Source organism: Pectinophora gossypiella, chromosome 5, assembly GCF_024362695.1.
Source record: "Pectinophora gossypiella chromosome 5, ilPecGoss1.1, whole genome shotgun sequence".
Taxonomy (NCBI): domain Eukaryota; kingdom Metazoa; phylum Arthropoda; class Insecta; order Lepidoptera; family Gelechiidae; genus Pectinophora; species Pectinophora gossypiella.
In genome coordinates this window covers 12,784,104-12,808,892 of record NC_065408.1, presented here as the reverse complement: position 1 = coordinate 12,808,892, position 24,789 = coordinate 12,784,104, and the positions used below count along the sequence as shown (strand labels likewise).

The following is a 24,789-nucleotide window of genomic DNA, read 5'->3' as shown; positions in this document are numbered from 1 at the left end:
GTAGGTTACTTATTACAACTCGCGTGTTCATTGCTTATGCCACCATCACGTTTGCAGTCACAATTTTATTCCACATCTGTTATTATAGTACCTAAAAGTATTAAAAATATTAAGTGATTAAAGAATATTAAATATTGAGTGCCATTGGAGAAACCTACCTACCTACACTTATTAAATAGATGATGATGATGATCAGGGTGGATTAAAAGTCCACACTGAAACTACTCATATAAAAAAGCAATATTGCTAAGTGATTTTTGTTTTTATAGCACTTCCCGTGGTAAGGGAAACTCACAAAGAGAAAATTTGAATCGAAAAAAAATTCGCGTGCAAAAACAGCCTCCGTGGTCTAGTGGTTAGAGCGTTAGGCTCACGATCTGGAGGTCCGGGTTCGATTCCCGATGGGGACATTGTCGAAATCACTTTGTGAGACTGTCCTTTGTTTGGTAAGGACTTTTCAGGCTTGAATCACCTGATTGTCCGAAAAAGTAAGATGATTCCGTGCTTCGGAGGGCACGTTAAGCCGTTGGTCCCGGCTATTAGCCGTAAAAACACCTCCACCAACCCGCATTGGAGCAGCGTGGTGGAGTATGCTCCATACCCCCTCCGGTTGATTGAGGGGAGGCCTGTGCCCAGCAGTGGGACGTATATAGGCAGTTTATGTAAATGACCGTTTGTTTCTTAATAAACACAAATAAATAAAGTAATGGTTAACACGCTCGTCCCGGGCTCAGGTCTCGTACGAGTCAGATATTTTTAGATTTATTTATAATTTGCTTCTATGCTGTTCTGGGAGCAAATAAAAAACATAGAACACGTTCAGCTGCTTGTCTTCCCGGGCATGTCGTAAAAACCGACAGAGGGATTGCGTCCTCTAACATAATGGACTAATGTTATGGGCGATAGGCTGATCCCTTTTCACCATAAGGTTCATCATATCCATCTTAGGACTTCGTATCAACAGTGGCTGCAAGTTGTCTTTGATTACTTGTGGCTCTGCCCACCCCATTTGGGATTACGGGCGTGAGTTTATGTATGTATGTTATTTATATTATTTTTTCTTTTTTTTCTTTAATTTATTTATTTTCTCTTTGTGAGCGATATTGCTATTGGACATGTTATCATTACGCACTTGTATAGGTAGGTACGTGCAAATGTCAAATTGCAATAGGTATATTGTTTTCTTATAAGTACCTATATTATTACCTATTAATTGTTTCAATGTGGCCCTTTTAACGCCCCAGTTATTTACTGAACAACTGTTAAATTACAAGTTTCTCGGCTAATTAATTATCATTATCATTAGTACTTACTTTACGTTTATTTATATCCTACGATAAGTAGGTAGTCTTTGAATAAGCTCCGACAAAATAATACGTTATTCGATTTAAAATGCGAATGTAGGTATGTTCCTGTCAACGCTCCATTTCATCACGCGATAAAACTTCAGACGCATTTCGTAGAGTTCACAGAAAAAGAACGTTTTTTGACGTGACGCATGACGATAAGAAACAAACCCTTAGGGTATGCGCACACGAGCAACGTAATCGCGAGGTGATTTATTTGTCTCTTTCGACAAATTAAAATAGTCGCGGAAACAAAAGACGCTCGCGCGCATACCCTTAAAAGCTAAATTACTTAACTTATGGTTAAGGTTATCTGGAGCTTTAAGGTTGTCTGGAAGAAATCGCTTTAAGCGATAAGGCCGCCATTTGTCATGTACTTTTTATTTTGGTGCAATAAAGTGTATTTGTATTGTATTGTAAAAGAGTTAAGGGCGTCCGGCGGCGTACCTACCTATACCGAAATTTTAAATAACCTAACTTAACCTAACAAAGGAAATGTTTCTTGATATGATATTCTGACAGTGAATACGTAGGTAGATTTTTTAAGAATCAGTTTACCTTGATCCTCATAATGTTTGCGCATAGTTAATAAGTATTTCAATTCAAGGCTACGCTCGTTTTCCCAAGTATGGCGTGTATTTCCTTCAACCAACGCACTTCTTGTAATCAAAACTAATGATTGACCTACTTAAGAAGTCTTTTTCTTTCTATTTACAAAGGAAAATACCTTTTATTCTATACCTAATGCTGTAGAAGTACGCCAAAGGATCACATCAAGTAACATGACGGACCCAGTTTTTTCGAGACTTATGGCATTAACTTCTTGGCCGATAACTCTTGCCCGGAATGGACCCAGTAACTACCGACACAGTTATTCCAGTTCTTTAGCTGTTTATTCGTTTCGATATCCTATCGCCATATTTACGTATTGTTAGTTTGTGATTATTTTATTGTTTTCCTTCGCTCCATTTTTTTCTAACCGTACTAAAGTAATGTAAACTGTCCCATCTTGTATACTAAGTGAAGTTAGAAACAACTTAGCTACTTTATAGCTAAATCTAGCTATTATTTAGTGACATACAGCTACAATTTAATAAAACTGGTAACTAAACTATTTAGCTACTTTTTGTAGCAACTTTTCATTTCATGCTTTAACTTGCCTTTTATTGGCACATTCTAATGCAGCGGTAGAGAGATTGTTTTCGTAAATGATTTTAGAGAAAAATAAGCAAAGAAACCGAATAAGTTTGATAACAGAAAAAAGATGTGTTTGATTGCTTGTGCCTCTACCAATGATATAATAAAACAAGGTATGCGCAAAAGTGACAGCTGAACGTTTCACCGCGCCGAAAACAAAGTACACAAACATAAATATATAGCTAGCTATCTAGGTAACGCGCTGAAACATTTAAAAATCTGGCAGTTGGCTAAAAAGGCCAAGCCACAAAAGTGTGCCCTAGCACTGAATTATATCGATGTTATCGTTCATTTAATAGAAACGAACTTCATTTTTGATGTAGAGGCGTAAAGCTTTACTTACCTACAGCCAAATAACTAGGTCAGTTTTATCAAGATATCTTGTTCAGCGGGGTCTACATGCCAATCGAGTTATATCGAAGGCTTCGACCAATAGGCGCAGCGAATGCTATCTACGTAGATAGACGTCGTACGGCTATTGGTCGAAGCCCTCGGTATAATTCACGCCGCGCGCGATGCGGTTGGCATGCTGACCGAAAAGTGGATCAAGTTAGATATCGTTAGATATAGCGTGCAATTCAAACACTGTAACTTGTTTCCATGTTTGCGTGTCTGATACAGTAGAAAATAAAATTGAAAAATAACGATTTTATAAATGGCGCGACTGTTGTGTTTATTTCTATACCTAACGATGAATAAAGATTAGGAGAAATATAAACCCGTACCATTCTGACTACGTTTACTATCATAAAAATAGGTATAAATTTAACCTTGTAGTAGTAAAAATACCATTCGAGTAGTCTAAGCGGCTGCAAAACCAAGTTAAGGGTCTTTTGACATTTTCTTTTCTTTTTATTTTTTAGGAACTTTTGTTTTCAAAACATCTACTTATTACATATTTAAACAGCACAATTTAACTTATTTAAACTAAGAACTAGACCACAGAGCTTTCCAACGGAGTCCGAGGAAGGGTCTGCTGGATTATTTGGACATGTTTCAGTCTCTATAGCGAATTATAATGTTAGGTAGACAAACCTTTATTTGCAATATAATAATAAAATTTGTGTTCTTTCATTATAGAACGGTACGGAAAGCTTGAATGCATATTGAACAACATTTATTATGACACGAGCACACAGCTCGCTAGAATCAATACAAAAAGCACGTACGTACGTACGTAAACAGCCTATATACGTCCCACTGCTGGGCACAGGCCTCCCCTCAATCAACCGGAGGGGGTATGGAGCATACTCCACCACGCTGCTCCAATGCGGGTTGGTGGAGGTGTTTTTTACGGCTAATAGCCGGGACCAACGGCTTAACGTGCCCTCCGAAGCACGGAATCATCTTACTTTTTCGGACAATCAGGTGATTCAAGCCTGAAAAGTCCTTACCAAACAAAGGACAGTCTCACAAAGTGATTTCGACAATGTCCCCATCGGGAATCGAACCCGGACCTCCAGATCGTGAGCCTTACGCTCTAACCACTAGACCACGGAGGCTGACAAAAAGCACATTGATGCTGTTTCCAAAACTTGTTGGCATATTCCTAAGATCCGCCATTCTGCGTCACAGTCATATTACTTGGTAGATAACTCAAGCCCTCAGTACACGTTGGCTGAGCCCGTTAGGGGCTTTAGGCTGCGCCGTTCGTTATACATAACGAAGGTATAAAGGCTCCTTTAACGTCAATAATTGCGTCGTGTACTAGGTTCAAGCTAAATTATGAAATTCTTATTACTAAATAAGACAGATTTACCTAAAACTATCAAAAAACATTTTATTTTTTCTATTTAACTTATTTATGAATTTTAATCAAGAAAAAGCGTAATAATTAGTCCGACATTTTATCACGTTTTTCTATGATGTCACAGTGTGCTTTTTCATCGAAATTCCATATTAATTTAGTATTTTGACGTTTAGTAAAAGTAACTGATTTGACTAGTTGGAACTAGCCTATTATTCATTCTTATGAAACATAAGGCAACCCCTTAGTAACGTCACGATATGTTAAATTAATAGGGGTTTTAGGCGGCGTTTCCATTGACGCGGAGCTGAGCGGAGATGTGCAGGAATCGACCAATCACCGTGAGGGAGAGAGTGACAGAGCGTCTTCGTTTTTCGCTCTGTTGAACGCTGTGATTGGTCAAATCCGCAGATCTCCGCTCTTCTCCGCCCATCTCCGCGTCAGTGGAAACCCGGCCCTAGAGCGGTTTTATCGTCACGTGGATATGTTGACGTACGTGGGATTGGCCCACGTGCGTAAAAATTCAAGCACTACCCCATCCAGTGTCCCGTATGCGTATGTTATGCTTTAGGTACAAAAAATACACACGAAGAAGTTCTTTCCGGGTGCTACGCATGCATGCCAATTCCGCGTGACACTGATAGCGTTACCGCGTGACGTGGCGCTTTTAGGATGCGAAAACTTTTTTCTTAAACTTTTTTTCCGTAACGTATCTTTTACTGCGTGACAATCAGGGAGTTTCTAATCGGCGTTCTCCAGAAACAGATGGCGTTGTTAAGTTTTTCTTCGTTTAAACTTCTAATGTCATGGATAACAGACATATGCATCTTTTATAAGTATCTTTGTTTTTGGTTTGGAAATGATGACCCTTTTTATTACAACATGGTACAATTACAACTTCCACCCATTATTATTCTGATCAAAATAAAGAGAAGTAATAAAGGTAACAACATCATTCTATACACAATGTGATCCAAATATCAAGCAACAATTAGTTTTATACATATATGCATCTGCCTTTACATTACATTTTTGAATAATTATGTACCCCAACAATGAGAAAATAGGTAATTATCACGTTAAAAGTGAACAACGCCATCTATCGTGTGTTTGGGGAACGTCGATTGGAAAGTCCCTCAATAGTCATTGAAAAATCATCTTGAAATTAATATCCATAATGTTACACAGTCGCATGGCACAGACCGCAGTCGGCCGGCTCTCGGGTCGAAGAGGAGCTGATGCAAAAGAGTGCCCGGGCCCTCTCCAACACGACCGACCCTCTGGAGAAGCTGCGCCTACTGTGTCTGTCGCGCGGCGCCTCCGGCATCATGGGGCTTGGCAGGTAAGAGTTCACATCTCTAATTTGGTCAATGAACGTCCTTCTAGGTCTCCGTAATCATTTTTTTTCGATTGGCAATGCCTACCGTATACCCTCCCACCGAGGGGACAGCGAGAGTGTTATGTCGGTCTCACACCGACTAAAACCCCCCGGTGTCCGTATCACCGCCGTTATGCCAAGCTACGGGGACGCTTTCGCATTCTTCCGCGGGTTGGCGGCGATTGCCCATGGATTGGGCGCCATCTCGTGGGACAAGTGTCCCCACCCTACCTTCGTTGTGGAGAGGCGCACGCAACACAACGCCCCCTCTCAAGCCCCGGTGGTGACCCCCGTGTTCAACACTAGTGGTTCAAGGTCTCCCTAACCTAACCTAACTAATAAATGTTTGTCTATCTTAATAGGGTTTTCCGAAGAATGGACGACGATGGGAGCAAGCAGCTAAATAAAGACGAGTTCTTACACGGCATCAAAGAAACTGGACTGGAACTTAGCGAACAGGTAAACTTGTAGGATACAAACATAAAGATTATGATGAAAAAGATTTTTTTCTTTTCCATCATTCATCAAACATTGCATCGATTTTTACTTCAAGCCCGGGAAGGTAAATCGCTGCACTTAATTTTTGCGTTTATATTTTGTTTGGTAAGTCCAGAAGGGTTAAAAAGGCCACATCGAAACAATTAATCTAAAAAAAAGCAATATTCCAATTTGTCATTTGCGCTTATAAATGTAAGCGCGCCATGCACACAAATGACAAATAGCAATATAGCTTTTTTAGATCAATTACTACGATGTGACCAAGCCCCCAGCTCAAGTAAAAAATTAAGTATTATTTTATTAGGTACCTACACCAACTTTTAGTGCTATCATGGTGAAATAATACGTCATTCTGCATAGGATGTCTTCACAAAGTATTTGAAAACTCAATTGTGTCAAACGTATCTTCCTTTCGAACCTTGATTGTTGTCTCCTTACCGTCTGCTGACATTAGACCTTTGACAAAACTTCAGCTAATAATAAAATACCTTTGTATTTTTCAGGATGCTGACGAACTGTTTGCTATATTCGATGCCGACAACAGCGGGTCCATCAGTCTTGATGAGTTCATCAGGAAACTCAGAGTAAGATTTTTTTAAACATTTTCAGGAGTAAGAGACAGATAAACAACGAATTCTTAACAGTACAACACTAACATTACACAGACACACTTAAAATAAGCTAAGAAATATAACCAAAAAATCAAGGATTACTTGAGGAGGCATCCCCAAATAAAACGTCATCACAAAGAACCTTATATTGACTGAACGCTCCCGACATTGCTTTGTTGATCAGGGGGGTTAAAAAGACCTACGTAGAAGCAATTCATCTAAAACAGCATAATTGCAATTTGACATTTGCGCATATAAAAGTAAGCGCGCAATGCCCAGAAATGTCAAATAGCAATATTGCTTTTTTAGATGAATTGCTTCGATGTGGCCTTTTTAACCCCCTAGTATTAATCTATAAGTACCTGAAAATCTGAGGAACGAGGTCGTCAAGCCGATAACAGTTGGTCACAAATAATGGTATCATTTGTACGTGTTTCCAGCCCCCGATGTCAGAATCCCGCCGCGCGATTGTGGAGCAAGCCTTCCGGAAACTGGACAAGACTGGCGACGGCACCATCACCATAGACGACATCCGTGGCGTCTACTCCGTCAAATCTAACCCTAGGTAAGCATATGACGTATTCGAATACACACCTATTATTACATGGCTTCCCAGTCATGTAGTAAAAACCGACAGAGGGATTATGTACTTTCTAAAACAACATGCCTGTATCTCCGAAGAGTTAGGCAGATGTACAGATGTACCTATATAAAGGGTGTTAGTGACATGGTAACAAAAACTTTGATGGATGATTCAGACCATGACTGAGTTGATATCGAGTGGAATATTCCGTCGCAAAAGTGTGGATAAAAATGATCATGAACTTTCCGACGGGATATTCCACTTGATAGTAACTCTGAATCATGGTCTGAAACACCCATACATACCCGTATGGCCTGTAAGTACTGTACATGGTATGAGTGACATCATAACGAATACTAAAGGGGATGATTCGGCTCATAATTCTGAGTTGATATCAAGTGGAATTTTTCATCGCAAAATAATAAAATAATTTTAGAAATCACAAAAAAATATCATTAGTTTTGCGACGGATAATTCCACTTGATATTAACTCGGAATCATAGTCTTAATCATCCCCCTCAGTGTTCGTTACGATGTCACTAACGTCTTGTATAGTGTACTTTAAGCGATAAGGCCGCCATTTGCCATGTACTTAGTTAAGGGTCTTTCTGTAATTATTTCTTTTTATTTTGGTGCAACAAAGTGTATTTGTATTGTATTGTACTCGTATCGGCCGCCGAGCTTGATTTACTTCATTCTCTCTGGGTCTTACTTTAGTCTAAATGGGCATAAGCCGCTAAGGAGTAAAAGGGAGCGCGTGCGGACTGTCTGTCTCACTCGCACTCAAGGTAAGAATGAGATTTTTGCATGGAGTGTCCGCTGTGTGGGTCAGGCTCAAGCAACGCCACCATACCATATCGTCACGTCGCCAAAATGCCATTTCAACAAAAAGCCGTTTAAAGTATTTTATTCGTTTTTTATCATAACTTTTTACCTATTTATCCAATTTAGACGACGTCAACGTAAGTTTACATTGTTTTTTCATTTTCTAGGTCTAGCAATAGATATCATAAGATGGACTTACTATTTTAGGATATTTTTGCGCTTATGTAATTTTGCCTTTCCAGTGACAATATATTTGTTTATTCTTTTACACAGATACATGAGTGGGGAGGAGACGGCTGATGTAATTATGAACAAGTTCCTCGCGAACTTCGAAACAGAAGGCACTGTCGATGGGAAGGTGAGTTGAATACAAAATAATTAGCAGTTTATATAAGTACAACAACCTAGCCTCGGGTTAGCGCCCGAGCCGGAATATGAACCCGTGACACTATGATAAGTCCACGTTCTAGGGAGTACTTAGTTTACTTTTCAATATATTATAATTTGTCTTAACACTTTGACAGTCCAGTGATCCATATAGGGGTCATGACGGACTATATAGCTCCATACGTCCGTGACCGATACTTGTTCAGTGCCATGAGTGCGGCCTTTGAAAGTTCTAATTTTTCATAATAGTAAGAGATATGGTATACTTTTTATTGCACTCAATTGGTATTGTGAAGTGTTTAGAATTAGAATATATTTATTATTATTTCCGTTTTGAACAGGACGTATATAAAATTAAGTAATAAGCGGGACTTACAACGAAGTCAAAACATTTTGTATGGGGACTGTCAACGTGTTAAATATATTTATTAATATTATTATTATTATTATTATTTATTTGTTTATTAATAAATGCGTACTGCCGTACGGTTTACACTCCTATTATTTAGACTCCTATTATTATTATTTGTATGTCGTTTCCATATCTTACGGCACTTTAAGCCATTGGTCCCGGCTATTAGCCGTAAAAACATCTCCACCAACCCGGAGTGGAGCAGCGTGGTGGAGTATGCTCCATACCCCTTCCAGTTTTTTGAGGAGAGGCCTGTGCCTAGCAGTGGGACGTATATTTATTTAATTGCACATAAAAGTTAAATTTGGACTGTAAGTATTTAATAATATTAAGTTACATGTTGAATGAGTAAGTAAAAAGTTGAAGGAAAAGTGTTAGAATCGCCATCTTGCGCTCGAATTAAAAAAACTTAAAACTAGTGTTGCCACATTATTTTATGTGAGGATTCGCACATTATGTTGATGTTCCATATCTCAAGACTATGATTTTTTTTCTTTTTCTCGAATTAAACAGTCCTACTTATAAATTGAAAATCTCAGATAAGCGGCCCGATAGTCCTGACCGACTCTCTTATCCGACATACCTATATTTTCTCTTAAATCAAATCAAATCAAATCAAATATACTTTACTGCACACAACATACAAAACAAATTCACACAGATGAAGATAGATACAGTACAATCTGGCGGCCTTATTGCTAAGCAGCAATTTCTTCCAGGCAACCAGTGGATAGGAAACATTATTACAAAATAATAATATCATTTGCCTTCGATTGTCCTCAGGTGTCACTGGAGGAGTTCATGAACTATTACAGCGGGATCAGCGTGTCGATCGATAACGACTGTTACTTCGACCTCATGATGCGTCAGGCATACAAGCTTTGAGCAAACAACATCACATAGACGAACACCACAGCACTCCGCAACGCGCCTTCAGCGGTCAAAACTTATTCTGTAACTTGATTGCGTCAAAATAGGCTAGTTTCCAACCTAGTTAGTCAAATCAGTTACTTTTTACTAAACGTCAAAACACGAAATTACTTTGGAATTTGTCTGAAAACGAGAAAGAGCTTCGTTGATAAACGTGACGAAATTTCGGACTTATTATTACATTTTTTTGTTTAAATTCTTAAAATTAAATAGAAATATTTTTCATCAGTTTTAGATCTGTCTTTATTTAGTAATCAGAAACTACCCAATTGGTCCAAAATCTACAATTATTTCAAGAGATTATTGCAATATATTCTTGTGAGATCCGAATAAGTATTCCGAATTTTATCATTTTAATTTTTAAGCACGTTTGGACAGAATGTATTAAAATTACTATTTACATTTATTAATAGTACAGCTTGATTTTTAATTAAAAAACATACTTATGCGGCTTTTACATTCCTGCAACCTTAGGGTACATTCCTCCCCTCTATCAACCGAAGGGGGTTCAAAACGTGCCCCACCACTGCTCCATTGCGGGTTGACGAAGCGTTTTTTTATTAGTATACCTACTATTTTTTTTTGCAACTTGATAATTATACAAGATATTTAGAATAATTTTAGTGGTCTAAAGTTACAGAGTAAACTGTGACGCTCGATGCATATAGGCTGCAATCACTAACTACCAACAAGGTGTAAGGAAAAAATAAAAATCCAATATAATGTGTTAATATTCCTGCGTTTCTAGTGAGGCTTGCAACTCGTATACCAAGCCATGAGGCATACAATGGTATCGATTCCAGCGTTCCGAACCTATTTTTTAGTCTAGCGCTATCTCTTTCGTACACTAAGTGAGCGTAAAGGACGGTACTATTTTTAAAGCTGCCATCAAACTATACTCCATTACTTAGAGCTTTATGTAAGAGAGCTTTGAGAATAGTATTCTTTTTCCGATGTCTCTACTACACAAGGCTGTACAGTCACGAGCATTAATATGTATACACTTTGGTACCTTGTCACATTAACTTTTTTGACAAATTGAACTGTAAGTATCACTAAATGTCAAATATGTTAGTGCGACAGAGTCCTAAAGTGGGTACATTATATTGCTCATGACTGTACTATATTTCGGTACTGCTGTCAAATAAAGCAAGCTATACAGGGTGTTAGTGACATCGTAACGAAAACTTTGAGGGATGTTTCAGGCCATGATTGTGAGTTGATATCAAGTGGATTTTTCCGTCAGAACATAACAAACGACCGAACGAACGTTACTCAGAATCATGGTCTAAATCATCCCCCTCAGTATTCGTTACGACGTCACTAACACCCTGTATTCAACGGGGTAAAGTTTTACAGCTCTGTCTCTTTATCTTACACTGAACGTGCGTGAAGTACGCACTATTTTTAGAGCTGTTATTTAAACTCTTAGTTTTTCGCTGGAATCGATGCCGATTTCGTGCTTAGTTTCATGATATGCTTCATTTCATGACATACCTGTTTCATGACATGCTTGTTGCGAGACGATCAAAGATCTAACTTACAGTTTTATCCACATTTAGGATCTAAACTTGCACATCGCGTAATGTTATTTTAGATGATTTGAATCTAAATAAACCTTCTATAACGCTAAAGGATTTTTAATATTTTTTCTCCCTCCTTCTGTTCTGGATTCAAAAAGTGCACAATGTTTGTATGATTCCCATTGTTAATATTATAACAATATAATAAAGTTATTATTGTGTGGTGCGATATTATTATGTTAATTTCATTAAATGTTTATAACCGTCTTCGAATTGTTTCATTTTTGGTTATGATTATTAGATAGATAGATAGATAGATCGTTTATTTGCATGAACACAGTACAATGGTCTTAATAAGTAATATGTATGTCCTTAGTGTATTCAGCCTGCTCGCAGGCGTGCAAATATTAATTTACAATAAAAAGTATAATACAAATTTAGCTTGAAACAATTGGCATGCACTCAAAACATAAAACTTTCTAAAATCAACAACATTAAAATTACATTTCCAAAATATCCGTCATATTATTTTGTTTTAAGTTTACGCGGTTATTATCATGATTTAAAACACATAATAATGGGTTCTCAGTCATCCCGTGATCATGGCACTTGCGACAGTGTCTAAATATCGGTAGTCTCATATCCCTATTTTAAACGCGGTAAGAACCCGTTATTATGTGTTTTAATTATGATTATTATTTATGGTTTATTACTACCTACTTCTTAAAGCTACACACATACATCTGCCTGTTTTCCTCTGCGTGTTTTAAACTCACGCCTGTTTCCCACGGAATTTATCACACAACAGCACAACATTGATGAGCGACAATTCCGTAGATATGTTAAGTCTGTTCCTCTAGTATGAGATGTCTGTGCTCATGGGTTCTGGTACGCCGAAAGTCCGTGCTCAATGGCCACATCAGAGAGAAAATATTCTACTACTCAAAGAGAATATAACTAGCTACGTTTTACTACTATTGTTGATAAAAAATAATGAAGTGACGTAAAATGTCACATTATTGTAATTAATGCCATGAAAGTGGCTTGTATTTTAATTTAATATTTATATTTAGTTTAGCTATATTTTAGATGTATTTTATTTTTACAATTATTACAACTACTAATATATGAATAAACTGAAGTGGAAATCCTGAATACCTTAACAAATCATTGCAGTTTTTGGGAAAACTTAAAAAGGTACCCTGTGTCCTCGTACTGCCGAGTATAGGCTTCCTTTGGTCACGCCATTCTTTCCGGTCAAAAACAGTGTATCCGATCATCTGGTTGGTGGTCTTCCTCCTTAAAGGAACAGATCTCACAACTACAAAAAGTTAACAAAAAGTCGTTAACCATCTCTTGGTCACCATTCTGTAACTGCTTATGCCCCTCCTTGCTTATCCTGTCAATCGAGCAACATTCTCTCATTATTTTATGTGTTGTTTTATCTCTTCTATCGTGTGGGTTGTGAGGTGGATTACCAACCCCATCAACCCTGGTGTCAGGGTTACTATTGAGCCGCTCTGACATGGCTCATGGCAACGACTACTAACTTACGTCAGTAAGTAGTAACCGGGACCAACGCGTTAACGTGCCTTCCGAATCACGGATCATCTTTCTTTTGGACAATCAGGTGATCAGCCTGTAATGTCCTATAAGGAAACTAGAGATCACAAAGTGATTTTCGTGATGTATCCCCACCGGGTTTTGAACCCGGGCTCTCCGGATCGTGAGCCCAATGCTCTAACCACAGGACCACGGAGGCCGTTATGTTGTTTTATGTTACGTATGGACTAGTTAGATATCTTCTGATTTCATAAAACTGTTTCAGATAATCAGCCAAGATGTGTCGCACAATCCACGCTGTGATTTCCACCGTAATATGCGGCATTCAAATGCTGGTGAGGGTCTTCATGACCACGATCCTCATGTTGGAGAATGTCATCCGAATGCTGCTGCAGACACTTTACAACTTCATATCATTTTTCCTACAAATGATATCGCTAATACCTATATGTGTCGTATTTTTACTCACGGCAAGATTAAAATGCTTCATGTGCGGCGGCGGCGGGCCCTGCCCCGTCAACAGAGGCGGCGCGTGCGACTGTCTCATGTCACTATTCGCTATCATCATCCTCTTTCTAATATTCCGAGCCACTGGCGTACTCGACAAGATATTCTACACAATCGGATATGCCAAAGCTACATCCCATATCGCTCGATTCGTTCCAACCCTGGGCGAAATCACTGAATGTTCTAGAAACGACACGGATACGGAATACATATTTTATCCAGTTGAGACTACTACAGAAGAATATGAGGATACCACCACAGTGAGAATACTGAGAGCAGGAGGTGCCGAAGATTATAGCGATTCAACTATATTTACAGAAACAGTCACCATAACTGTTGACGCACGATCTCCACAACCAATGGGTACTAGCACTATAATAACATACATGGATATTGTCGAAGACATGGCTACAGTATACGATAATAATACAGCCGAAGTTATTATGCTAAGTGATACCGACAATTTTATTACTCCGTTTACAGACGCATTCTCAACAATAGTTGAAGAACATTACACCCAAACAGGCAAAGAAAACTGGACAACGATACTCTATTACTTAGTGTAACAAAACATTTTTTATGCCAATAAATATTCTGCTTCAGATAAACTGTTTAGTTATTATAAGGAAAAAATATAGTGCCTGGTGCGTCGTTAAGACCCTGTACACAAGTAATTATACCTTATTACAACGAGCGAGAGCCTTCAGCGCTCCCCATATCCTCCAAGTAGTTAATGCCATCTGAGGAAACTCTAGAATCAGACACGTCAAAAAAACCTTATTCGGCAGCAAGAATATTTGAAGTGGAAGCTAAGATGTGCATTACCTACATTATAAGGTGTATCGAAATTATTTTTTTTGAACCTTATGGATACTCTGGTTGATTGAGGAAGCCCCTATACCCAGTACAAAGACGATATTAATAAAAATGACAACTTCATATTTATGACGCTGAAAAACGTCATAATTAGCTTTTAGCAATAGTTTTGTAGTCAACTTACTATTAATGTTTTGATATTTATTTACTTTCTTCACAATAAATTACTGTATGTATGTCGAAGGTAACGCACACGCGACAAATTTAACATTACTATAAATGGAGGGAATGAAATAAGCAGCAGCAACTGTTTTGCAGTCTTCTGCATTTATGAGGAAGAAATAAACAGGTAACATCAAATCTTATAAAAGCAAATAGGTAAAATGTAGATTATAGATGCAGATAATAGTCGCAGGTTTTAGAATCCTATTTACGGAAACAAAATATAATAAAATTTGTTTTATGATTCTTCCCAGGATCAACAGTCAAGATGTGTCGCACAATACATTCCGTGCTCTCAACAATAATATGCGCCGTCCAAATGCTGGTGAGGGTCTTTATGACCACTCTCCTAATGTTCGAGAATATCTTCCGCATGATAATGCAGACACTTTATAACTTCATATCATTCTTGCTACAAATGGTCTCACTTATACCCATCTGTGTGGTGTTTCTGCTAACGGCAAGAATGAAATGCTTCATGTGTGGGGGCGGCGGGCCCTGCCCCGTCAACAGAGGTGGCGCGTGCGATTGTCTCATGTCTATATTCGCTATCATCATCCTCTTTCTAATATTCCGAGCCACTGGCGTGCTCGATAAGATATTCTATAACATCGGATATGCCAAAGCTACTTCCCATATCGCTCGATTTGTACCAACTCCTGGCGAGATAACAGAATGTTCCAGAAACGATACAGATACGGAATACATATTTTACCCTGTCGAGACTACGACAGAAGAGTATTATGACGAAGATGAGACAACTAGTACAATGTTTGATACTGGTTCAGATACAATGGCCTTACCAGAGGGGACACAGACCACAACAGAACCGACGGCTAACCTTGTTCGGTTTACTCCTACACTCACTCGTCTACTGCGAGGTTACTCCATACAATACAATACTCCAACATTGTCCCAGGGAAGGTTCCGAGCTGACTTTGAAGAAGTAGAGTTGAATGATGGAGATAACTCTAGATGGTGGGAAGAGAAAAGGGTAAGTAAAACGTTGAGTTTTGCCTTTCTATATGCTATAAAGGTGTCCAAAAAGTCTTGCCGATGACCCTCACAACGATCTACTCAATATGAGATTTTGAGTAAAAATTTTATTTAAGTACTTACTTAATACTTTTTGGTACTTAACGGCTACCAAAACATACATGAGCGTTCATTTGGTCAACCTCATATAGGCCTCAAACTTTGGCCTCTTAGATTATAGTGCCAGCTTATAGTTTCGGAGATCACTTTTATTCAAACTATATATTCAGCATGACTGTGCTACTTGAGATACTTAGTTACCGTACTTTGCGTTTCCTGAACAGGCTCTTAAGCAACCTATAGTACTTGATAACATGTACATAATTATAAGTAGCCTTCTTATAACTTCCCACTGCTGGGCAAATGTCTCCGCTCCATCAATCAAAGTTTATAGAGCATACTGCGCCATGCTGCTCCATGCGGGTTGGTGGAGGTGCTTTGGGCTAGTACCTTCCGGAGCACGGAATCATTTGACTTCTCCGAACAATCAGGTGATTCTGCCTGCAATGTCCTAGCCAAACATAAAGAAGTGATTTCCGTAATATCCCCATCGAATCTGGATCTCCAGATCGTGAGTTCAACGCTTTGATCAGTGAAGTGCCGTTTTCAGGAATTTTTCCACTTTGGGAACTTTCCTAGCAGTAAAAAGGCGCAAAACTTATGTAAACAGAGCTTTATTACCTAACCTTTAGGCAGACAAGACCAGAGTATAAGAAAGAACAATTTGAATAACCAAAGCAGCTATCTTTAAGTTCTTTAAGTAAGTAAAGAGTTTTTAAAACGACAAGATTCTCACTTTGGGGACATTCCCGGGAACACATCACTGGCTCTGTCCACTAGACCATGAAGGTTGTTGAATTTTGATAATAATCCCTCTAATTTGATTACAGGTGCCTGCACACCCTCGAGGGTTTTCTCATTATGACGAGGCAGCTTACAAGACAAGCCCGAAAGTTAAACATTGGACGACGATACTATATTATTTAATGTAATATATTGTAAAGTCTGACTGTCTCGTGCAATACAGCAATTATTTATATTTTTGGTAGTTTCACTTCTATCATCTCTATGTAGAGTCGGTGGAAAACGTAGTATATAATATAATTTATATTCTCTTAGCTTCTGGTCGATGAAACATCTCCTGAAAGGGGATCTTCCCCTTTCACTGAAACGCAAACTTATCGACGTGTGCATCCTGCCAATCCTTACTTACGGTGCCCAAACGTGGTCGCTTACTGAGGCTCAAAAGGCCAAGGTCGGGGTTTGTCAAAGAGCAATGGAGCGCAGCATACTAGGTGTAAAACGAATTGATCGAGTTAAAAACACTGTGCTGCGCTCAAAAACCGGTATAGCTGATGTTGGCAGGAAGACCGCCAGGCTAAAGTGGGACTGGGCTGGACACGTGTGCCGCATGCATCCGGAACGATGGGCAAAGATCATCACGCACTGGGTACCACAGGACGGACACCGTAGACGTGGTAGACCCCGGAAACGATGGCGCGATGATCTCGACGGTTATCGAAAAGACTGGATGGAGCTCGCACAGAACCGGGATACTTGGAAGAATATGGGGGAGGCCTTTGCTCAGCAGTGGGATCATATAGGCTAATAATAATAATAATATTCTCTTAGCGTTGAGAGAAATAAGTAGGCGTGACTTTATCTAGTTTATTGTAGCTTTATATGATATGCACAGGATAATAAGCAGCATCTATGCTGTTCTGGGAGCATATAAAAAACATAGAACACGTTCAGCTGCTTCTCTTCCCGGGCATGTCGTAAAAACCGACAGAGGGATTGTGTCCTCTAACATGATGGACTAATGTTATGGGCGATAGGCTGATCCCTTATCACCATAAGGTTCATCATATCCATCTTTGGACTTCGTATCAACAGTGGCTGCAAGTTGTCTTTGATTACTTGTGGCTCTGCCCACCCCATTAGGGATTACGGGCGTGAGTTTATGTATGTATGTATGTAATAAGCAGCATGGAATTAATGCATTACGGCTCGAGCCCACTAGGAGATATTTTTGGAGCGACATGTATCCCCGGGGATAGCGGGCGATATCGCCCCAAACCGCACGACATCTTATCTCGCGACTTTGCCATAAATGTTGCGAGAGCTTACGAGAGAGAAGTCGTCGAGCGAAGTTTGGCGACATCGCCATATGTCTCCGAGAATGTCGCTCGACTATTGACCCTTAATGTGGGGACGAGGCTTTGTATGATGGACTATTATGTTTTGAAATTAGGTACATTTTCGTTTTGGACCTCTACCTCTGACCTCATTAAGTGACCTCAAACTTTACACAACCATTATTATAGGTATTTATAGTTTCCACCATAATGCGCATAAAGTAGCAATAACTTTTTATTACAAGTATCAATTAGATACTAAAAAAGAAAATAATGTTCTGTCTTTGGTGTTCTGTGGTCAAAGAGAATGTAATCACTACGTTTATGGGTTAAAGTCATTTGATATGACTTTCGGTCGGTTTACTTCTAAATATTTTAATATGTTTTAGTTATACTACATTATAACTACAAAATTGACATGGTTTTATATTTCTAACTTTATTATTCACATTTACAAAATTTTATAGTACTAATTTACTATATTTTCCATACAATTAGGAAAATAATCAGGTAAAGTAACATCAGTTTTCGTGGTAGGTATTATATAATTAAGCATACTGCACTTATATAAATTGACTAAGAAATCAAAGTCCTCCGGTTGATTGAGGGGAGGCCTGTGCCCAGCAGTGGGATGTATATAGGCTGTTTATGTTATGTTAAGAGATCAAAGTAAGTAAATAAATATATATTTATTTATCACGTGCTACGTGCTACTGCGAATTAAAATACAAATACATAGATACTATTTCCCTTTGGGGTAGACAGAGGCTACAGGATTCCACTCACTACAATCCTGACACACCACATTTATCACCATCACCACCACCACATTTATTTCAAGAGTAATATGGCCGCCCAAGTTGTACTGTATTCACGTGTTATGTCTGATTGTTGAAATCAAGTTCTGTGCAAGATTTGACTTATAAGATTGTATAAATGAATAGTTTTCGAATTTTACTTATTCTGGGTATATATACATACATACATACGTATGATTATGGAATTCCATTTGCTTCGATCCTGACATACTTCTCCTGCTTCCTCCACATTCATCAATATTATTCGTTACATACACGCATGCCGGTTCAGAGTAGATCATACTGAACCTTTTCTAAGGACATCTCCAATGAGGTTAATGTACGTCCTTCTAGATCTTACTTTGCCAGCCCTACCACCAACCTTCGCCTTATTTACTGCTTTCGTAATCCTATTATCCTTCATCCGGATATACATACCAGTATTATATAATTGATTAGTTAAATACTTACTTTAAAGTGTCACTAGCATGATAAAACCGAAGTCATTATACTTTCAGGGTCACCAGGCAAAATGTGTCGGACAACGCATTCTGTAGTTTCGAGCCTCCTGTGCGCCATCCAAATGTTGGTGAGGATATTCATGACCATCCTTCTCATGATAGAGAACCTTGTTCGGATGATATTGCAGACGATTTTCAACTTACTATCGTTCTTACTGCAAATGGTCTCGCTGATACCACTATGCGTGATATTCTTACTAACGACGAGGTTGAAATGCTTCATGTGCGGCGGCGGCGGGCCCTGCCCCGTCAACAGGGGTGGCACGTGCGACTGTCTCATGTCTATATTCGCTATCATCATCCTCTTCCTAATATTCCGTGCTACTGGTGTGCTTGATAAAATATTCTACTCCATCGGATACGCTAAAGCTACGTCTCATATCGCTCGATTCGTACCGCGTATGGGCGACATCACAGAATGTTCTAGAAACGATACGGATACAGAATACATATTTTATCCAATCGAGACTTCTACCGACTACGACGAAGATTTTACACCAACAACTGATGAAGATTTTTATAATAATCAAATGGTTCGTTTTACTGGAAATAATATTAATACAGAAGAAACGACACCGTCGGATTACGTTACTGTGACCACCGTAAGAGTTTCTTCGACAATTGTTTCTTCAATATTTATTTCGACATTATTTAAAGAAACTACACGTGAACGGCTTAGATTCGGAGTACACAAGCTGGTACCTAAAGATGATAGTTATTCAATACATGGATATATAGAAGATTACGAGGATATTCCAGCTGAATACAAACCAAGGAATACAAAATTGATTAAGGGACCCATAAAATCTCTTTTTATTTCAAAAATTGTTGATTAAACCGCACAATGTAATAAATAATATTGAATACTTATGGCTAAACCTATACTTTCTGATCATATAAGATGAAATGAACTTGTTTTTTTCATTTAATTACCTACATAAGTACATACATAAATTCACGCCCTTAAAACCTAATGGGGTAGGTAGAGCTGCAAGTAATCAGAGACAACCTGCAGTCCCATATTACGAAGTCCTAAGATAGATTACCATTCATCATCATCATCAATTTAAGAGCCACGCTCTTGTCGGTGTAGCATTTTCCAGTCCAGTCTATCAAAGGCCAATCCTTAACTTCCCTATAAGACACGACGTTAACCTTTTCTTTAATCTGTTCCATGTAAGCTCTTCTTGGTCTTCCCCTTCCTCTCTTTCCTTCTAGCTTTCCTTCTATGATGTTTTTAATAAATTCGTCGTGTCTTATTAGGTGTCCAATCATCTTGCCTCTTCTGTCCTCAATAATTCTCAGTATTTGTCTCTTTTCCCTTACTCTTACTAGCAGTTCCTCATTTGTAACCCTTTCTGTCCAACTTATTCTTTCCATCCTCCTCCAACACCACATTTCAAAGGCTTCGAGTCTCTCTCTGTCCTTCTGTGTCAGTGTCCAAGTTTCACATCCATAGAGGGCTATACTCATTACCATTAACTGGGCACAAACCCTGGTAACCTCTAATTTAAACATGAATCAAAGTTGAAATTAGTGGTTTAGAGCCTGATATTGGTGCTGATTCTAATACACACATTCTAATTTTATCCGGGTGACCGAGTGACCGGGCCTATTTCATCATTCATTCACCACTCATTCATTTTAAAATTAACAGTTGTCAATCATCCGTCCCTTTCCTTTTCAGCGGATAAGAAAATGACGGGTAAGTATAACTTAAAATATAATGAGTTGTCTGCAGGAATCGGGGCCGAACAAGGCTATCACAAATGAAACAGTGTTTGTTTTTAGTTAGCTTGGGTTGTCCCACTGCTGGACAAAGGCAGTGTTATGAGTTTAAAAAAAATAAAAGAGTAAATTGGCTGAAGTAGTAACTTTATTGTATGATAAGGTACTATGTAAGTAGTAAAGTATTGTGGTCCATTCCTTTTCTTTCGGTTTTTCAACTTCGTCTTTTTCTTTTTGTACCTGTCGTGAAATTATTAGAAGGATTATTTTAATTATCGGTTCATTATTTTTGCACAATAGCACAGATAAAAGGAACATACAAAGAAAACAGACGGTAAAGGTAACCTTATCTCTAATGAGTATATTTATTAATAAATTTATTTTATTACGTGTCTCGAAAGACACGAATCGAATCGGGATACCATGGCTACACTAGTCTTAAGCGAGATTCGGCCTCCATGATCAAGTTATTGAGCGTTGGGCTCACGATCCCGAGGTTCTGGGTTTGATTCCCGGTGGGGACACGTCTAACTAAAAGCCTTTTATTAGCCTATAAGAGCATGGGCATGTAATCACCTGACCGTCCGAAAATAAGATGATTCCATGCTTCGGTGGGTAAGTAAGCAGTCGTTTCTGGTTAGTATTTACAAGTCTGTAGTCGTTACGAGACATGTCAGGGGCCTTTGGCGACTTAATAATAGCCCTGACCAGGGATGATTGGTCTTTTGTCCCACAATCCAAACAAGAGAACTGAGTTTTGGACTTTGGTTATCCTGTACACACTCCACAAAATGATGTCGAGACTGTCGAAAACTAACCTGAGTTGCTGAATTATACCGGTGTTCTCGTCATGTTAGTTATTACAAACACACTTACCCTATTTTCTTCCCACCATCTAGCCTTATCACCTGCACCTAAGTCCACTTCTTCTATATCAGCTCGGAACTTTCCAGGTCCAGATATTGACGGAGTATTGTAGTATGTGGAGTAGGATTCTATATAAGTGTGTGTAGGAGTAAAACGAAGAATGGCTGCTGTTTCCTCTGTAGTAGCAGCATTCTCTGCATCTGATACCGACTCTGAACCAAAAGTTGCAAACGTCGTACTATTCTCTTCTTCGTCGTAGTATTCTTCCGTCGTAGTCTCGACAGGGTAGAATATGTATTCAGTATCTGTATCATTTCTGGAACATTCTGTTATCTCGCCAGGGGTTGGTACAAATCGAGCGATGTGAGAAGTAGCTTTTGCATATCCGATGGTGTAGAATATTTTATCAAGCACGCCAGTAGCACGGAATATGAGAAATAGGATTATGATGGCGAATACAGACATGAGACAGTCGCACGCGCCGCCTCTGTTGACGGGGCAGGGTCCGCCGCCGCCGCACATGAAGCATTTCATTCTTGCCGTCAGCAGGAACACCACACAGATGGGTATAAGTGAGACCATTTGAAGCATGAATGATATGAAGTTATAAAGTGTTTGCATTATCATGCGGATTATGTTCTCCAGCATAAGGATCGTGGTCATAAAGACCCTCACCAGCATTTGAGTACCACATATTACTGTGGAGAGCAGAGCGTGTACTGTGCGACACATTTTGGCTGATATTCCTAAAACAAAGAAGAGACTTATACTCGACAGCAGATAAGCGCGGTTTGTTTGCACCACAGGTTTGCGCGTAAGAAAAGATGTGATCATGAAGCAGCATATCTGAAATAAGCAGCATGGTAAAGTCTGTACTTATCTATATAAACTACTGTAAATAGTGCCACGGGCTTGAAGATGCCTGTCCAAATTCCTTCAAAATGTTTCTCTCTGTGGGATTTATACGCTATTTTGTATAAGGGCTAATGTATCCGTGATAATTAATCTAGACACCTTGTGTTTAAGTGCCTGCTTACAAGCGACTTTTCCAGTTATTTCGCCTTATTTGGTTACGAAAACTCGCAGATATCCACTGGTCTACTATTTGGCATTCATTATTGTTACATCTACCTGGTCATGTATTCCGAATAATAATTCGAATGTAGAAAATTGTATTTGCTGTCCATGTGCTGCTACTTCAATGTCATTTACTGAAAATTAAACGAGAACATTAATCTAAAATTATATCTAAAATAAACATTGATAATATTGTGTGTTACATGTCTAATGTCTAAGACCAATTTGATAATTACGTCATTTAACACTATAAACAAAGATTCAAAGTCTTTTTACTTTTACTCATGCTTTTACCATAAAACATTTCTTAAGTACTTCTTTGTTTTTTCTTCCAAGGAGAATATAAAAACACACTGTTTTCTTCATAATGGTGTCATAGTCGTGTCATACTTTTAGTGCTATGTCACTTTAGTTTATTTTAGATTACTTAATTATATTTATATGAATATTTTGGACTAATAGATATGTTGCATTATACAATATTATATCAAATTTTATTTTAGATGAACTTTGTTTCATATAATATTGGTATTTTAGGTTAATGTTATTTTTAATTTTCAGTAAATTACGGGACTGAAGTAGCAGTGTATGGACAAGAAACACAATAAGTACTCAAAGGTTTAGCAGTTATTTAGGGCACGTGATCAGGTATATAATTTTAAATCACGTCTCAAAAGTACACCTACACATACAATAGGATCACGCCTATTTCCCATTGGGGCAGGCAGAGACTACGGTACTTCAACACCGCTTTCGCGTCTTCCGTTCTCATCAAAATCATCATGAATTGTTGCCGATTTAGAGTACTCTTGTAAGCTTACTTTTCGGTGGTGAACCAGATTAAATAGTTTAAATTACCTGTTGAACAACGCAACGAGTTGGTAGACAACTGAATTTACCTGCCATACTCTTTTTTATTCAAAAGGCAAAACATGCAGACTCCTCATAGATACATGGATTAAAATTATTAATTTGTTTCAGAAACATCAGTCAAAATGTGTCGCACAATACACGCCGTCATTTCCACAGTAATATGCGGTACTCAAATGCTGGTGAGGGTCTTTATGACCACGATACTTATGCTGGAAAACATAATCCGCATGGTACTGCAGACACTTTATAACTTCATATCATTTTTGCTACAAATGGTCTCACTTTTACCCATCTGTGTGGTGTTCCTGCTGACGGCAAGAATGAAATGCTTCATGTGCGGCGGCGGCGGGCCCTGTCCCGTCAACAGAGGCGGCGCGTGCGACTGTCTCATGTCTGTATTCGCCATCATAATCCTATTTCTAATATTCCGTGCTACTGGCGTGCTTGATAAAATATTCTACACCATCGGATATGCAAAAGCTACTTCCCATATTGCTCGATTTGTACCAACTCCTGGCGAGATAACAGAATGTTCCAGGAACGATACAGATACGGAATACATATTCTATCCTGTCGAGACTACCACTGAGGAATACTATGACGAAGAAGGATCTTCAACGAGTGATTATGCACCTGTGGAAACAGAAATGCAAACTACAATTAAGGAACCTGATCTTGTGGTTCGCTTGACAGCTACACACACAGAAAGCATGTATACATATTATACGGTAATAGGTAGAGATACTGGAAGGTTCCGAGCAGATTTTGAAGTGGAATCTCATGACAGTAGTGATATTCCTGGATGGTGGGAGGATAAGAAGGTAAGTGTATTAATAGTAAACAAAATGAGAACATAATATACTTAAGTCGTTCTTGCCTAATTGCACCTAATCCTTTAAACATTTTGACAGGTAACGGAAGAAACGCCAAACGTATGGACGACAATACTTTATTACCTAATGTAATAGCACATTTTATGAAATAAAAGTCGTTACTTCAGTCGATTTGCCTTTTATTTGTATTTGAATATGACATGCATTGCAATTTTTTTTTTTATGAAAAGATACGCGAGCTAAAATCAGAAACCGACCACATAAGTACTTAAGAATTATATATTCAAAGTAATAAGTGTTAAGAAATCCTTTGGTTGCTTCGAGTTGGTATTTAGTTAAAGAATGACGAGACATGCAATTTTGAAGCCAATTAAA

At 38.5% G+C, this 24,789-nt stretch overlaps 3 protein-coding genes across 6 annotated transcripts in view; 2 read left to right on the top strand and 1 right to left on the bottom strand.

Moving 5' to 3' along the window:
• Window positions 1–11,704, top strand: part of LOC126367085 (calcyphosin-like protein) — a 111,089-nt gene extending 99,385 nt beyond the window's left edge. For all 4 annotated transcript variants that reach the window (XM_050010487.1, XM_050010490.1, XM_050010489.1 and 1 more), the window contains 6 exons: window positions 5,479–5,632; window positions 6,031–6,127; window positions 6,670–6,750; window positions 7,218–7,342; window positions 8,459–8,543; window positions 9,768–11,704. In XM_050010487.1, coding sequence (XP_049866444.1) covers window positions 5,479–5,632; window positions 6,031–6,127; window positions 6,670–6,750; window positions 7,218–7,342; window positions 8,459–8,543; window positions 9,768–9,869 — 644 coding nt within the window. In that variant the 3' untranslated portion in view covers window positions 9,870–11,704. The remainder of the gene's footprint in view (window positions 1–5,478; window positions 5,633–6,030; window positions 6,128–6,669; window positions 6,751–7,217; window positions 7,343–8,458; window positions 8,544–9,767) is intronic.
• Window positions 11,705–12,957: 1,253 nt separating this feature from the next.
• On the top strand, window positions 12,958–14,073 carry LOC126366971 (uncharacterized). Its single transcript, XM_050010315.1, has one exon. It carries the CDS (start codon window positions 13,279–13,281, stop codon window positions 14,071–14,073), a length of 795 nt encoding a protein of 264 aa, XP_049866272.1. The 5' UTR covers window positions 12,958–13,278.
• Window positions 14,074–21,595: 7,522 nt separating this feature from the next.
• LOC126366970 (uncharacterized) lies at window positions 21,596–22,363 on the bottom strand. The gene has a single exon (XM_050010314.1). The coding sequence runs from the start codon at window positions 22,361–22,363 to the stop codon at window positions 21,596–21,598; it is 768 nt and encodes a 255-aa protein (XP_049866271.1).
• Window positions 22,364–24,789: the final 2,426 nt, after the last annotated feature.